Genomic DNA, 15,855 nt, shown 5'->3' on the forward strand with positions numbered 1-15,855 from the left:
TCTATAATCTAGGGCCACCTCAGCAAGTAACTACAAGCTTGGGGACTTAGAACAACAGAAATTTATGCTCTCATAGTTCTGGAGACAGAAGTCTGAGATCAACTTGTCGAACGTGTTGGTTCCTTCCAGAGGCTCTGAGAGAAAATCCATTTCATGCCTCTTCCAAGATCTGGTAGCCGCTGGTAATTCTTGGAATTCCTTGGCTTGTGGGTACATCCTTCCAGTCTCTGCCTGTGTTATCATATAGTCTTCCCCTCTGTGTGTCTTTGTTTTCTCCTCATCTGTCTCTTAGAAAAGACACTTGTCTTTGGACTAAGGCACCATCCTAAGTTGAAGGTGACCTCACCTCAAGAATTTTAATTATATTTACAAAGATTCTATTTTTCAATAGGATCACACATGTAGCCAAGTTAGAACTGGACCACAACTTTTGGGGACCACTCTTCAACCCAGTACATCTTGTAAAAACATTTTCTTTGAAAGCAGAAACAACATGAGAGTTCCTATCATCACACACATTCAGTGCTGGAGGTTAATGCTAACATAGTAAGTCTAGAAAAGAATAGGAAATATAAGGAGTAAAAATAACAAGTACAATTACTAAAAGCAGAAAATTTAGCACACATAAAATCCAAACAAATTTACAGATAAAATTTTTCAATTAACAAAAAAATTGGACATTTGTTAAATAGAAAACCAGCATATAAAATTCAACCAAAGGGCTAGTGTCATGGCATGGCAGGTTAAACTTTTGCCTGCAGCGCAGGTATCCCATATGGGCACCAGTTCCTGTCGTGTCTGCTCCATTACTGTTCCAGCTCACTGCTATGGCCTGGGAAAGCCGTAGAAGATGGGCCATGTCCTTGGGCCACTGTAACCGTGTGAGAGACCCACAAGAAGCTCCTGGCTCCTGGCTCCTGGCTTTGGATCAGCCCAGTTCCAGCCGTCGTGGCCATCTGGGGAGTGAACGAGCAGATGGATAACCTGTCTCTTTCTCTCTCTCTCTGCCTCTGCCTCTTTGTAACTCTGCCTTTCAAATAAATAAATCTTTTTTAAAATTTTTCAATATTCCAACTAGTAATAGAAAATGAAATAAAAATACTTAAAGTAGCATTTATGATAAATTTGGAGGTTGAAGTCTTTGAGGAATTAATAAAAATGGCCAAAAATGGACACAAGAAATTTTGAAAAATCTAAGTTCAAAGATATCCTATATTCATGGATTGCAAAGTCAATAAGATGTCAACTATTATGTAATACCTGAAAAGTCTTAACTGTTGATGAATTATGAAGAATTTTCCCACCATACAACAAAACTATGTGTATATGCTTAAGTTACATTGGTGTAAGGATAGAAAACAAAATAGAATACCAGAATAGTAATACATAAACAAACTTGTGTATGTACAGAAACTCAATTTATGATGGGAAACTGCAGATGTTGGAAAAAGGAACTGGAACTCTTGAATACCCAAATATGGAAGAAAAGCAGTTGTATGAGTAGCACTCATTCCATTCAAAAATCAAATCCAAAAGATTGGTGACAAAAGACAAAACAATATTTTTAATCACCAGAGAGGCTATCTCTGCATTTTATTGATAGTATAGATTTTGGCAGGTGAAATAGCCAAAGAATTATTTCTTTCATTTAGTGACTCTGATAAATAAAGTCATAGGAATTGTTGCCAAAATATAGGAGTTCTACTATTTTATCAGCAAGGTATTAAAATGCATTTATAAATTCTTCTTGCCTTCAGTTATGAATAAACATTTATTGTTAGAAATTTAAAATATGGTGTTAGTTGAAATAATTTCAAACTGCTTAATATGTAAATCTAAAGATTCTGACTGCCCCCAGTTATTGCTTCCTAGAAATTTTGATTTGATCAGCATAGCCCCTCATCACTTTGGCAATACTTGATGGCAGCTACAGCAGATTGGTTAAGAGTATGGACTCTGAAGCCAGAGCACCTGAATTGAATTAGCATTCAGATCGTTTCACTTAGTCTGATCTTAATAACACTATGCTTGTTTCTTCATTCGTAAACTTGGAATAATACCTGTAGGGTTGCTTAAAGGTTATTAAAACAACATGGAAAGTGTTTAGAATGTGCTAGGATGTGTTTGCTATCATTACCACTTACAGAACCATTCCTCTCCAGATGACTGAAGTCTGGTTAAATATTTGAGCTCTTAGTAAACACTAAGTATTCATAAACACTTGATGTGCATTTATCTTACTTCATCTGCACAACCTATGAGGTATGTTACTTTTAACTCTATTTTAATAGATGGCAACACTGGTATGACTAGGTGATAAAGCTAAATCCAGGCAATCTGACTAGACTCCCCCCTTCTAACCATTACACGCTATTCTCTCCATTGGCAGAAAAACTAATCAGAAAAATCCTAGCTTTTTTAGTATAGATTATTCCCTCATGATTCCAAATTTACATACTCAGGAAGCTGAAGCCCAGAAAGATGAGTGACTTCTCTCAAGGAAATGTCCCACTCTGGAACTTTCCCCCTTTGTATTTATCTGGGAATTGGATAAACACCAAATAAGATTCTTAGATTACTTTTGAGGGAGGATTCTGAGGTTCCTAATTTGGACTTGCAAATGTGATACAATGAAATCAGAACAGACCTATAATCTCCTATTCCAGTTCTGGCAATAGCTGTCTTACAGCAAGCAGATGTGGGTGACAGGATCCCTACCCATAAAGAGCCAGAAACTGTTGAGATGTACATCTAATTAGAACCAGTGGCAACAGACTCCACATGAGAAAACTCTTGATGGTATCAATATCATCCTATAAAATCACTCAAAAGTACATGTTGCAAATAAAACTAAATGACAGTAACAAAATATTCTTACTTGAATCACTGAATCTTAGATTTATTTTATGGACCAGGTTATAATAAAAAAAAGAAAAAAATATAGGAGTTCTAGAAATTTCTAGAAAATTGATGTTTTAACTTAATATTCTTTAGGTATTTATTTATTTATTTGAAAGAGTTATATTACAGAGAGAGAGAAGGAGAGACAGATCTTCCATCTGCTAGTTCTCTTGCCAAATGGCTGCTATGACAAGGGCTGGGTCAGGCTGAAGACCAGAGCCAGGAGCTTCTTCTGGGTCTTCCACGTGGGTGCAGGTGCCCAAGGACCTGGGCCATCCTCCACTGCTTTCCCAGACACATTAGCAGGAAGCTGGTTCAGAAGAAGAGCACTGGAGATGCAAACCAACGTGCATGTAGGATGCCAGCACTGGAGGTACATCTTAACCTCCTACTTGATAGTGAGGGCCCCATTGTTTTATTATTTTTTGAGATAACATTTTTTATTTTTTTTTATTTTTTATTTTTTTTTTTATTTTTGACAGGCAGAGTGGACAGTGAGAGAGAGACAGAGAGAAAGGTCTTCCTTTTGCCGTTGGTTTACCCTCCAATGGCCGCCGTGGTAGCGCGTTGCGGCCGGCGCACCGCGCTGTTCCGATGGCAGGAGCCAGGTGCTTCTCCTGGTCTCCCATGGGGTGCAGAGCCCAAACACTTGGGCTGTCCTCCACTGGCCACAGCAGAGAGCTGGCCTGGAAGAGGGGCAACCGGGACAGGATCGGTGCCCTGACCGGGACTAGAACCCGGTGTGCCGGCGCCGCAAGGCGGAGGATTAGCCTGTTGAGCCACGGCGCCGGCCAAGATAACATTTTTTAAATTACATTATAGTCAAAGGCTTAGTGGCTCTACTAAATAAAGAATTCAAGAAGTAAAAATTTTAAAAATGCCATAGTACAGGAAGAAAATAGGCAAGGGCTATAACAATAATCAAATGAAAAGGTTAGAACATGCATTTCTCATTTTTCTTCATCCAGAGAAGGATCCTATTTCAGTCCATAAGAGCACTGCCAGCAATGGCCCATGTTTGCTGAACCCCAAATAACCCATTACCATAGCAGGAATTCCTCCAAGGAACACCACCTCTTGTAGGAAAAATAAGTAAAAAATCGGTGCCAAAAGGAATTCATAACATATCCCTCTTTGTCTTAAAATTGTTTTAAGTCTGAATGGGTAGCACTGAGAGTTCAATGAGAGACTAAGGACTAAATTGGCCATCACCTGTGGAGTGTATGATTTGCCACATGATAAATTTACCATGTCTCTTCTGTCAGCATCTGTCAAAGTCTGGTTTAGAGAATGAGACTTCCCATTTGGATATTTGTATGAGGCTATGAGAAGTTGAAGTGAGAACCATATATGCTCATGGAAATGTATATAAATTTTTCCCTTCTCCAGAAACTTTTTTTCTGCAGCTTACTCAACAGCACTTCATCTTTTATTGCATGTTTTTTTTTTTTAATTGTTTTACATGGGGGATAATCATGGCTACAAAGGATTAGCTTTAGGAATACTTGTGATGATTTACTCCTATATCTTTGATTGTGGTTACACAAAACTACATAAAACTCTATACAGGGCTCTATACACATGTACATGTATAACTGGTGGAATTGGAATGATCTCTAGAATTGCATTAATTTTAAGATTCTGGTTTTGATATATAGCTATGCAGGATTATCTCCACTGGAGATTTAAAAAATCTATATTAATATAATGAAGTTTTTCTAGAACCAGGCAGCATTTCACCCAAAACATGGTTCCTGATGCTCTCTCTTACATGACCTTGAGAGCTATTTTTACAATCACAAATGCAGGAAATGACGTACTCTACAGACATTATTATGATTCACACAGTCTGGTTTTTGCCTAATAGGGGCACAATCTGGGAGGCTTTAACCTGGAATTGGCTGAGAGGTCAGCTGCTGTGATTGGCTGAGCTCCCTATTCCACCCCATTATTCAGCTATACAACTGTATGCTATGTTAGTCCTTGCTTACACAGCAAGCTAGGTTGTAGTGCATTACCTACTGAGTACTCTTTGGACAAAACCTGTTGTTCAAGTAGGAAGGCTTCTTTAAACTGGTTTATTCCAAAGTAGCAAGAGAAACTAAGTGATCTGTATAGAGGACCTCCATGTATATACTTTTATAGCTTTCTATAAATAGGTAATTATTTCAGAGTAGGAAGTTTAAGAGTTTAATAAATGACGATGGCAATACCTGCTCATCATGATCATAACAATAAAAATTCTTTCAATTTCTATCCTCTTCCCAATAGAACTGCTGTTAATAGGTAGACTTCCAGACCTTTACACACACACACAACACACAGGGAACATCAGGGACTCGGATTGTGAAAGTTCATTCTCTCCATTCTTTCCACTGTGTGGGAAGCGTTCCAACTTTTAGCTTTCCCAAAAAGAAGCATGCCTGCTTGGTAATACTGTGGGACAGGTTTCTTAAAGTGAAATTATTGAAGCAAAGATTATAGGTAACTTAAATTTAAATAAATAAAACAAAGACATTATATAAACTATGTTCCCTTTTCTGGGGTATTAAAACCGCATTTTCCTATGTATTCAGTAGCACTGGCTATTGTTTATATTTTTCATTTTTCTCAAATTGAGTTAAAAGTTTTTTTTAATGTTTCCCTAATTATTTATGGAATTGAATGTCTGGTATTTTCTTTTTAAATTTTTCCAATTTTTCTTAAAGTATGATCATACAAGATTCTGGTATAATTTGACACATTAGTGTAGAACTCAGTCTTCTAATTGTTCTTTTAAATTTTTATTGTATATATTCTTCAAGTTGCACTTTAAAATCATGTTGTCAAGGACTAAGTATAAAAATTTCAAGTGAAATTTCATAAATTTTAATAGTTTATGAAAACTGACAGGTTTACAATATTATGTTTTCCCAGCCAATAAGGTAATAATCCATAGCTCCATGTGTTCCAGGTCTTCTTTGGATTCTGAAGTAAAATTATGTTTTTTCATGTCAGATATTAAATGTATTATGTTATCTTTATTGAATATTTTCTATATTTGTTGCTGTTTTATGTTTTTATTTGTTTAAAAAACTATAAATTTTTGTTTAAAAGAACTATACATTTTTGTTTAAAAGAACTATGCATTTTTGAATGTTCTCTAACCAACCACTTAGTGAACTATTTTATCAGATCTAAGAAAATCCACTTGATTTTTCTCCAAAACAATCTTACTTTAAAATAATGACTGTATCTTTTTTACATATTTATCATTTTATTTATTCTCCATCCTTGTTGTCTTGAAATTTCTAGTGCAATGTTGAGTACTTGTGATGATAAAAAGCATTCTTAGTTTCACCAGGGAGGGCAGTGGAGGATGGCCCAAGTGCTTGGGCCCTGCACCCCATGGGAGACCAGGAGAAGCACCTGGCTCCTGCCTTCGGATCAGCGCGGAGCGCCGGCCGTGGCGGCCATTGGAGGGTGAACCAACGGCAAAAGGAAGACCCTTCTCTCTGTCTCTCTCTCACTGTCCACTCTGCCTGTCAAAAAAAAAAAAAAAAAAAAAGCATTCTTAGTTTCAGACTTCATTGGCGTATTAGCCACTGTTCTCCAGAGAAACAGAACCAATCAAATATGCCTATGGAAAGAGCTACTTATTTTAAGGAATTGGTTCACACAGTTGTAGATGCTCATAAGTCCAAATTCTGTAGTTCAAATGAAATGACCATCAGTTAAGAGATCCAGGAAAGATCACTGTTGACGTCCAGGCTAGCCTGATGGGGCTGATGGAAATGTCCTTAGAGTGTGGCGATGGTTGTGAAATTACTGAAAATCATTGATTTTACACTTAAAATCCGTGAATTTCATGGCATGTAAATATAGCTGTTTTTAAAAATGTGTCTACAAAATTGAACAATGAAGTGTTAAGACTGTCATTTGGAGAAACACTTGTGATGAATGGCACCAAGTGGCTTTCTGGCATCTGGTTCCTTCTACGTTCAGTGACCAAAGCAGGGCAGCTTTGAGGGACTCGTGCCTTCAGGAAACATTCGCATGCGTTGGTGGATACACCGGAGATTCACGGTTCAAGAACAAAACAGAAGCGGGCCAGGTGGCCAGGGAAGGAGGGCAGGCAGCGTGGGCGGATTCCCGGAGCGGGTACGGGTGAGTCAGGCCCGCGGAGAGGCCCGTGGCCTGCGGCCTGTGCCAGGACAGAAGCCCCGCAGCGGGCCTGCCGGCGGGAGGCCGCCCGGAGCTGAGGAGCCCGGCGACGGAGCTGAGGCGCTGAGGAGCCCGGCGACGACCTGCAGGGCGTCCGGGCGGACAGGCCACCGCGAGGCCTCTGGAGCCGAACGCCAGCCTCTGCAGAGGCGGGATTTCCTCTTCCCAGGGCCCCGCTGGCTGCTGTGTGGACACAGCTGGGAGGTGGGGCCGGGCTGGCCACTGTTCCGCTGACCCAAGCCAGGACGAGGCAGGGGCTTGGCCGCGTCCGGTGGAAGGCGAGGGCGGCTGGGGTCCGTCAGGTGCAAGGGGCGCCCTCGCAGGACCCATCGTGGGATGCGAGGAACCAGCCAGTTGTCACACCCCGACCCGAGCTGGGCAGGGCTCCGAGCAGAACAGGCTAGCGGCGAGGCAGCCGGGGGCGCACGCCCAGCGCCGCTCCCAGGCGCCCCCTCCCCTCCATCTACGGTGGGAGCGCGAGCCTCCTCTGGAAAACTCCCGCTCCCGGCGTGCCCCGCGCGGTGGGCGGGGCCTGCGCGCGCGTGCGCCGTGGCGGAGCGCGCTGGCGGGGAGGCGAGGCGGTCGCTTCGAGCGTGCGACTCTGCGCCCTGAGGGGAGTGAGGGCGGGTTAGGTGCTGGAGGCTACTTGTGCCTTCGCGGGTAAGTGCGGCGGTGGCGGTTGGCGGCGTTAGGCCGGGGGCGGCCTTTCAGGAGTGGTCGCGCTCCTGGCGGGGCCGCCTGACGCGCTCGGGGCTCGCGGACGACTCTCCTCAGGGGCTGTGGGTCGGCGCCGCGAGGCGTCCGCTCCAAGTGCGGTGTCGGCGGGCGCCGGCCGGTGGGGCTTGGTCCGCTCTGCCGAGTCGGGGGTCGGAGCGGACAGGGCCAACCTGGATTCCGTTGGCCAGCCCCGGTGACTGGTCCGAGGCAGCCCCCGAGATTTGAGGAGTCGCCCCCCTCCCCGGGTGGCCCACGGCACAGCCCGGGAACACGCGCGTTTGTTGAGTGACTAAACTCCGTTCCCAAGTGCCGTTGAAGCCCTGACTCCTGTGAGGCCTCCTGTGGGATTTTTGCTCGAGTGTTGTTCAGTGTGGGTAGTCGACCCGACCCCCGGAAGACGAACTCCTAACGTTTTTGTTTGCCTCGTGACAGCCAACGTCATGCTGGAGGCGTAACAGATACCGCACTAACGGTTTTTAACTGAAAATTGATCCTTTTAGCGTTAAGAAGTAATCAGTTACGTTCTAGATGTAAGTACTAATAGAAGTCAGCTATTGAATGCCCAGGATATATGGACGAACACGGTACTAAATGCAGTACATATTTTAGTTGTCACAGCATCTTTAGAAGGTTGGTGGCGTTTATTTATTTATTTTTATTCATTTGAGAGAGGTGTCCGGTGGGTCACCACCACCACCACTACCAAGTACCTGCCACAGCCTTGGTTGGGCTGGGAAGGGGAGGAGCCTAGAACTAAATCCCAGTCTTCCATGTGGGTGGCAGAACTATCTCACCTCTTGTCTCCCAGGGTGCACATTAGCAGGAAGCCTAGACTCTATTACATGGGATGTGAGTGCCCCAACCACCTAGCTCCCATCCCAATTTTCTTAGTGAAAGACATGGAGGCTGAGCCAGGTTTTGAACCCTGCTCTCACCTGAATCCAAAGCCAGAGATCAAAACCCAGACTATCTGGAGTAGGTTGCTGTGGGAGAATTTCAGTGTTTCTGAAAGTTGGTCCTGACTCCTGACGGGGAAATGGAGTTTCCCTAAATAAAAGCACCAAAACCCCATGTTGCTGGAGAGTAGTAGAACATTCTAGGTTAGGATAGTGATTGAACAATTGTGACTAATTTTAGTCCTTCCTGAAATATTAATATTACAGGAAAGGGATATATTTTTAAAAGACATAATCCCACCAACAATGGAGAGAATAGGACAGGAAGCACTAGGCAATCAAATAGCTCTGGAAAGCAATTCCTTAGCAAACCCTAATTTAATCTTAAACCAGTAGTAGGGAATGCTGTGAAACAGTTCTGTATAAACTGCCAGAATCTTCAAGATGCACAGAAACTGGCAGCGCCTGATGCCTTTGGGATTGGGGGCTGGGGAGAGGGGGAGGTTGGTGGGGCAGTATTTAAATAAAGGTGAATTAGGTGAACTCTGAGAAGCAATTAGATACGTAAATCCCCTTCCTCATTTCACATTGTTGGGTAACTGCCTTTCCCTATATTGGAAGACTGGATATGGATTTATTCTTTTGAGAAAGTAAATAGGATATTTAAACTGGGGAACCCAAGACATAGTTAAAAGACACATTTATGAAAACAGGAATGCTAAAGTATGATGTCCTTTATCCCGCTTCTCCCACTCAGGTCCCAGAACTTGTACAACCATCCTCTAGACTTGAGAGAATTCTACACACACAGACATACACAGATATGGAAAGATCTTCTGGAACGGGAAAGGAACTTGGTGGCTGAGGGAAAGATTTAGGATACCTCACTATTTACAATTTTGTGTTAAAAATTTGTACCATGCACATATATCACCTACTCAAAAATATATTCTTTTAAAAATTATGAACAGACACTTTGACTCAGCAGTCCCTCTCCTGGGAATTTATCTTACACCTACATACATGTGAAAATAATGTGAGTACAGTACTGTCTGACAAGATACACAAGGAGCAGGTAATATTGGTTGTCTTTGGAGAAGGGATCTGGGTGACGTGTCAAAAGTAGAATGAGAGATTTTTTTCACTGAATATTAATACCTTTTAAACATTGAACTTTGTTATTGCTACCTATTAAATAAGTGATAAATGAACGAATAAAGGTTAATGGAGAAAAATGAGTGAAAAATGGAGATGGCTGATGTAGATAATACCTGAATAATAAAGTCTTTATAGTAATGCTGCATAACCACCCCAAAATGTCAGTGACTCACATTTCATGCTATGGTTCTTCACATTATCTGTGGTTTAGATCTTGGTTGGAGTAGGCTAGACTCTGCTCTGGACTTTAGTTTTGGGTTCATATCTGCTCTGTATGTCATTCTGGGACTCAGGCTGAGAAAAGCAAACCTTTTGAGTGTGTGCTTTCTTCACAGCTGAGGGTGAAAATAATGGGAGGGCTTTTGAAAACCAGCCATGCCTCAGCTGAAAAGTGGTGTGGTGAAACTTCTATAGTCCATTAGTTAAGACAGGTCACATAGCCAAACCCCAAAGTCAAAAGGGTAAAGATATGTATTCTTGCCTATTAGGAGGTAGTACAAAGTGACATGACAGGGTGCATTTTCCATTAACTTTTTGAAGCCCTTTTTATGTATAAATTTAATTTTTGGCACCAAAATAAACTTGATTCCTTTTTCTACAAACTTTGTGAAGTACCTTTGTATGCTTTTCATATTTTTGTCAGGGTACAACATCCTTTTTTTTTTTTTTTTTTTTTTTTTTTAAGATTTTATTTATTTGAAAGGAAAGAGTTACAGAGACAGGGAGTGACAGAAAGAGATCTTCCAGCAGCTGGTCCACTCCCCAAATAGCCGTAACAGCTGGGGCTAGGCTAGGCCAATGCCAGGAGCCTAGAAATTCATCTGGGTCTCTTCCCACGTGAGTAGCAGGGCTCCTAGTACTTGAGCCATTATATGCTGCTTTCCCCAGTCACACCAGCAGGGAGCTGGATGGTAGCTGAGCAGCCAGGACCCTAACCGGAGTTCTTCCTCCAACATGGGTGCTGGCATTGCAGGCAGCATCTGAACCTGTTGCTACACAATACTGGCCCTGCATCCTACTTTCATATGAATTATCTTAGGGCTTCTGTATCACAGTACCACATTTACTTCCTCTTATATAATATTGGCCCTGTGAGCAATTCTGAGTGCCCAGTAGAAGCCTTGAAAATAATGTTTACTTAAATAATATATATGTAGACTCCAGTTTTTAGAGAAGTTGTAGTTCTGAATGTTGGTTTCAACTGCCTAATGTGTTCATTCACGGTTCTTGTGTCATATCCACGTCTGCCAATCACCTTTCACAACAGAATCTTCTTTTCAGGGAGATGTCCTTTGCTTCTCAGATGTAATGCACTTTGTTATTCAGCAGTGAAAATGAATCATACAGAGGTAATACATATTTTTGTATGTTCCGCATTGTTAGCTCTCCTCCCCCTGTTCTCTTTTTACTTTGGCTTCTCTTATTTTTACCTTGCACTATAAGGAGCATTACAGCATTAGTGGTTAAGAGTAAGAACTCTGGAGCAGAGTGCCTGAATTTGAATCCCGGCTAGTGAGTCTATGACCTTGGGCAAGTTACTTGCTATACCTTATCTATAAAATAGAGATAATAGTACTTGCCTTCTAGAATTAGTAAGAAGATTAAATGAGTTAATACATATAAATTGCTTATAGTACTGGTCACATAGTAAGTACTTTTTAAATATTTACTATTATCATCATTAGTTTTTACTTGTTGTCTGTGACTTGAATCATAAGTCTCCCAAAGCAAACGTACACAGTTATTCAATGGCCTCAGTAGTCAAGGAAGTGATTTTTGATCCCTTTATTCTCTTAATTCCAGGTTAAATTAAAAATACCTTTTGGAAATAAATTACTAGATGCTGTTTGTTTAGTACCCAACAAGAACTTAACATACGGAATAATTCTTACACATGGAGCATCAGGAGATATGAATCTTCCTCATTTGATGTCACTGGCATCCCATCTTGCATCTCATGGGTTTTTTTGCCTGAGGTTTACCTGTAAAGGCCTTAATATTGTACATAGAATTAAGGCATATAAGTCAGTTTTGGTAAGAAATTTCTTTATATTTTCTTATGATAGGATTTGTTTAAAATTCTTAACATAAATTATGTTTAGTCATTTGGTTTAATTTTAAAAATATTTTAATATTCTTAGAATCTCAACAGTGCATGAAAGCTAGTTGTTTAGTGGTCAGATTTCTTTTTTCTTTCTTTTTTTTTGGCCATCATTTTCATGGAGATGAACCCTCCTTATATTGTAGTTGTTTCTCCATGATAGTGCCAAGGAAGCAATTTAGGATTTTCTCACTGACATTTTAGAGTATTTCACCTAACATAGTATACATATAAATATAGTGTTGTTTGTGTATATTTAGAAACATTGCTTAAAATCAGTGGATAAAACTCAAGTTTAAAGTTTCTTTTAATTTGAATTATTTCAAGCTTGCCAAGTTTTCCAGAGCTTTAAATTAGATATTAGTATTTTTAAATTTGGTTGTTAGTTAAAAGCCTTTAACTGGCTTTTTGCTTTAATAGTTTTTTTTTTCCTAAGATATATATTTTTTATTTACTTGAAAGGCAGTTAAAGAGGCAGAGAGACAGAGAGAGATTCCATCAGCAAGTTCACTCCCCAAATGGCTGCAATGGCCGGGCTGGGCCATGCCGAAGCCAGAAGCCCAGAGCTGCTTCTGGGTCTCCCACATTGGTGCAGGGGCTGAAGCACTTGGGCCATACTCTGTTACTTTCCCAGGCACATTAGCAGGGAGCTGGATTAGAAGTGGAACAGCCATGTCTTGAACTCCTTATGAGATCCGGTATTTCAGGTCGAGGTTTAACCTGCTACCCCACAAAATGGGCCCTAATGGTTTGTGCTTTAAAAATAGTTTAGTTCTTCAATATTTGAATAAAGATAAATTGCCTTTTTTATCCCCCAAATCTTTGCCATATTACACAAAATTTGATTTAATGGTGAAGAATGACCAGAAGAGAAAGAACTGCTTACCACTTAAAAAAATCCCATAAGATTTTGTGATTGTCTTTGCATATATTTTTATGCATTTCAGAAATAATGAGAAATAAAGTGTCTTGGCTTTCTAGTGGAATATTTTATACTATGGCAATTGTCATTTCTGTTTGTTTTTTCCTTAGAATTACTTAAAGACTTCAGGAGAATACAAACTTGCAGGTGTTTTCCTTGGAGGTAAGTTGCAATGCTTGTGAATACTTATTAACTACTCATTTTGATATAATGACTAATTGACAACAAAGAGTTAAGGGTTTTTTGTTTGTATTAGTAAGGTAAATTGCATACATTCTCATATATGTTACTATCTGAGGATCTCTTATTTATATCCCTGAATCACTCTCTTAGAAAAGATGATTCGTTTACAAGGAATGTCCTCTTCTAAATGTTCTTCAGAAAAATAGCTGTTAATTCTTTTTTTTTTTTTTTTTTTTTAAGATCAGTTTTTAGCTCTTCTTAAGTCTCTGGGTGTTCATACCTGTGGGCATAGTGGGTATTGCTGCTTGTTAATTACCACCTGATAGAGCTGTTTGTTGATAAAGAAATAGGAAATCTAATTTGCCACATCACTGCTACCTTATGTGAATATTTATGCTTCAAACTGAAGTTAATTTTAATTACTTTTAGGTCGTTCAATGGGCTCAAGAGCAGCCGCTTCTGTAATGTGTCATACTGAGCCAGATGATGCTGATGATTTTATTCGAGGCCTCATTTGTATTTCATATCCACTGCACCATCCAAAGCAGCAGAATAAACTCAGAGATGAAGATCTGTTTCGTATAAAAGATCCTGTACTGTTTGTATCAGGGTCAGCAGATGAAATGTGTGAAAAGGTGAGTTATAACTCTGTAATTTAAAGAAAAACTGAAAGCAATATCTTTTTTTTAAAAAAAAAAGAGGGTTTTTTTGTTTGTTTGTTTTTGTTTTTAAGATTTATTTATTTGAAAGAGTTACACAGAGAAGGAGAGGCAGAGAGAGAGAAGTCTTCCATTTGGCTGGAGCTGCGCCAGTCCAAATCCAGGATCCATATCCTCCGGGTCCCCAACATGGGTGCAGGGACCCAAGGACCTGAGCCACCCTTCACTGTCTTCCCAGGCCATAGCAGAGAGCTGGATCAGAAGTAGAGCAGCCAGGACTTGAACCGGTGCCCATATGGGATGCCGGCACTGCAGGCAGCGGCCTCACCTGCTACACCACAGCACCAGCCCCAAAAAAGACATGTATTTGTTTATTTGTTTGACAGGCAGAGAGATCTATCCACTGGTTCACCCCCTAAATGGCTGCAACAACCAGATTTGAGCCAGGCTGAAGCCAGGAACTAAGAACTCCATCTGGTCTCCCAAGGCAATGGCAGGGACCCAAGTGTTTGGGCCATCGTCTGCTGCCTTCTCAGGCACATTAGCAGGAAGCTGGATCAGAATAGCCAGAACTCAAATTGGCAGTCCAATACAGGATGATGTTGTCACAAGCAAGTAGTGACTTCACTGTGCCACTCTGCCACAATGCCGGCCCAAAGATAGAAATATCTTGGGAGTAAACTATTACTTGTAGCATTCAGCTTCTTTAAAAAGATGCTAATTTAACTAATGCTGGTTCTGTGCCATAGTTGCTATAAAGAACCTAAAAGTAGGATTAAGTGTACTGAAAAAATGTGTCTCTCCCGAAAGCAATGATGAATTCTCATTTAGGAAGTGAAGGATGAATATCTGAATCGAATATTACCAGACTGTGCATTTGGTTTGTCATTTCAACAGATACTCACAAATGAAAGGCAGATTATTGGTAATAAATTGACCCCTAGAAAGAGTTGGCAGTGTCTCTGCGTTACTAAATATTAGCCCATTATTATGAAACAACTGCATTTTCTGGAGCTTATCATTTCCTTGGGAAATCAATTTTTTTGGAAAAAGGAAAGGAGGGAGCACCAACTTACTAAACTTGTAGTAGCAATAGTGATTGCTTACTATGACTATAGTATTGGTGTATTTGAAAGAAACGGTCTGCTACTTCTGTGGACATTATTTTGCACATCCCATTGTCTAAAAAGTTTTCTTTCCAGGTATTTAATGAATATTTGATGAGTAGATGCCAGTATAGCTGTGAGAGTGAATCCTTTAAACAACAGTAAAACATGAGTCTAGGCCGGCGCCACGGCTCAATAGGCTAATAATGCTCTGCCTGCGGCACCGGCACACCGGGTGCTAGTCCCAGTCGGGGCGCCGGATTTGTCCCAGTCGCTCCTCTTCCGGGCCAGCTCTCTGCTGTGGCCCAGGAGTGCAGTGGAGGATGGCCCAAGTGCTTGGGCCCTGCACCTGCATGGGAGACCAGGAGAGGCACCTGGCTCCTGGCTTCAGATCAGCGCGATGCGCCGGCTGCAGTGCACCGGCCGTGGCGGCCATTGGAGGGTGACCAACGGCGAAAGGAAGACCTTTCTCTCTGTCTCTCTCTCTCTCACTGTCCACTCTGCCTGTCCAAAAATAAAAAATGAACATGAGTCTAGTTTCTCTTCTTTTTCCCTCTAGAACTTGTTGGAGAAAGTGGCACAGAAAATGCAAGCTCCCAGTAAAATCCACTGGATTGAGAAGGCAAATCATTCCATGGCAGTGAAAGGACGATCAACAAATGATGTTTTTAAAGAAATAAATACACAGATTTTGTTTTGGATCCAAGAAATCACTGAGATGGACAAGAAATAATTGTTGTTAGTTAAAAGCCATGTTATTTTGAATACAAGTATAGCTAATTTGATAAAGAGCAGTATACCTCTTAGCATTATGAGGTATATTTTAGACTAAAGTTCTTTAATGTTCCCATTCTTAAACGTTTTAATTGTGAAATTAACATCTTTTGAAAGCACTGTTACAGTTGTATAAAGATGATGTACAAATATTAAAATTGTTCTAAATATAATTTATTTTCATTAGTATAGTAATTAAGGTTTTGGGAAAAAATTAAATGTTTGAATTTTGTTA

General features: G+C 40.7%; 1 protein-coding gene across 1 annotated transcript; it reads left to right on the plus strand.

The window, feature by feature from the left end:
• Positions 1-7,663: 7,663 nt before the first annotated feature.
• TEX30 (testis expressed 30) lies at positions 7,664-15,855 on the plus strand. The gene is made up of 6 exons (XM_062193960.1): positions 7,664-7,764; positions 11,157-11,224; positions 11,679-11,909; positions 13,009-13,060; positions 13,511-13,716; positions 15,406-15,855. Exons 2-6 carry the CDS (start codon positions 11,210-11,212, stop codon positions 15,577-15,579), a joined length of 678 nt encoding a protein of 225 aa, XP_062049944.1. The 5' UTR covers positions 7,664-7,764; positions 11,157-11,209; the 3' UTR covers positions 15,580-15,855.

This window comes from Lepus europaeus, chromosome 6, assembly GCF_033115175.1.
Source record: "Lepus europaeus isolate LE1 chromosome 6, mLepTim1.pri, whole genome shotgun sequence".
NCBI classification, from domain to species: Eukaryota; Metazoa; Chordata; class Mammalia; order Lagomorpha; family Leporidae; genus Lepus; species Lepus europaeus.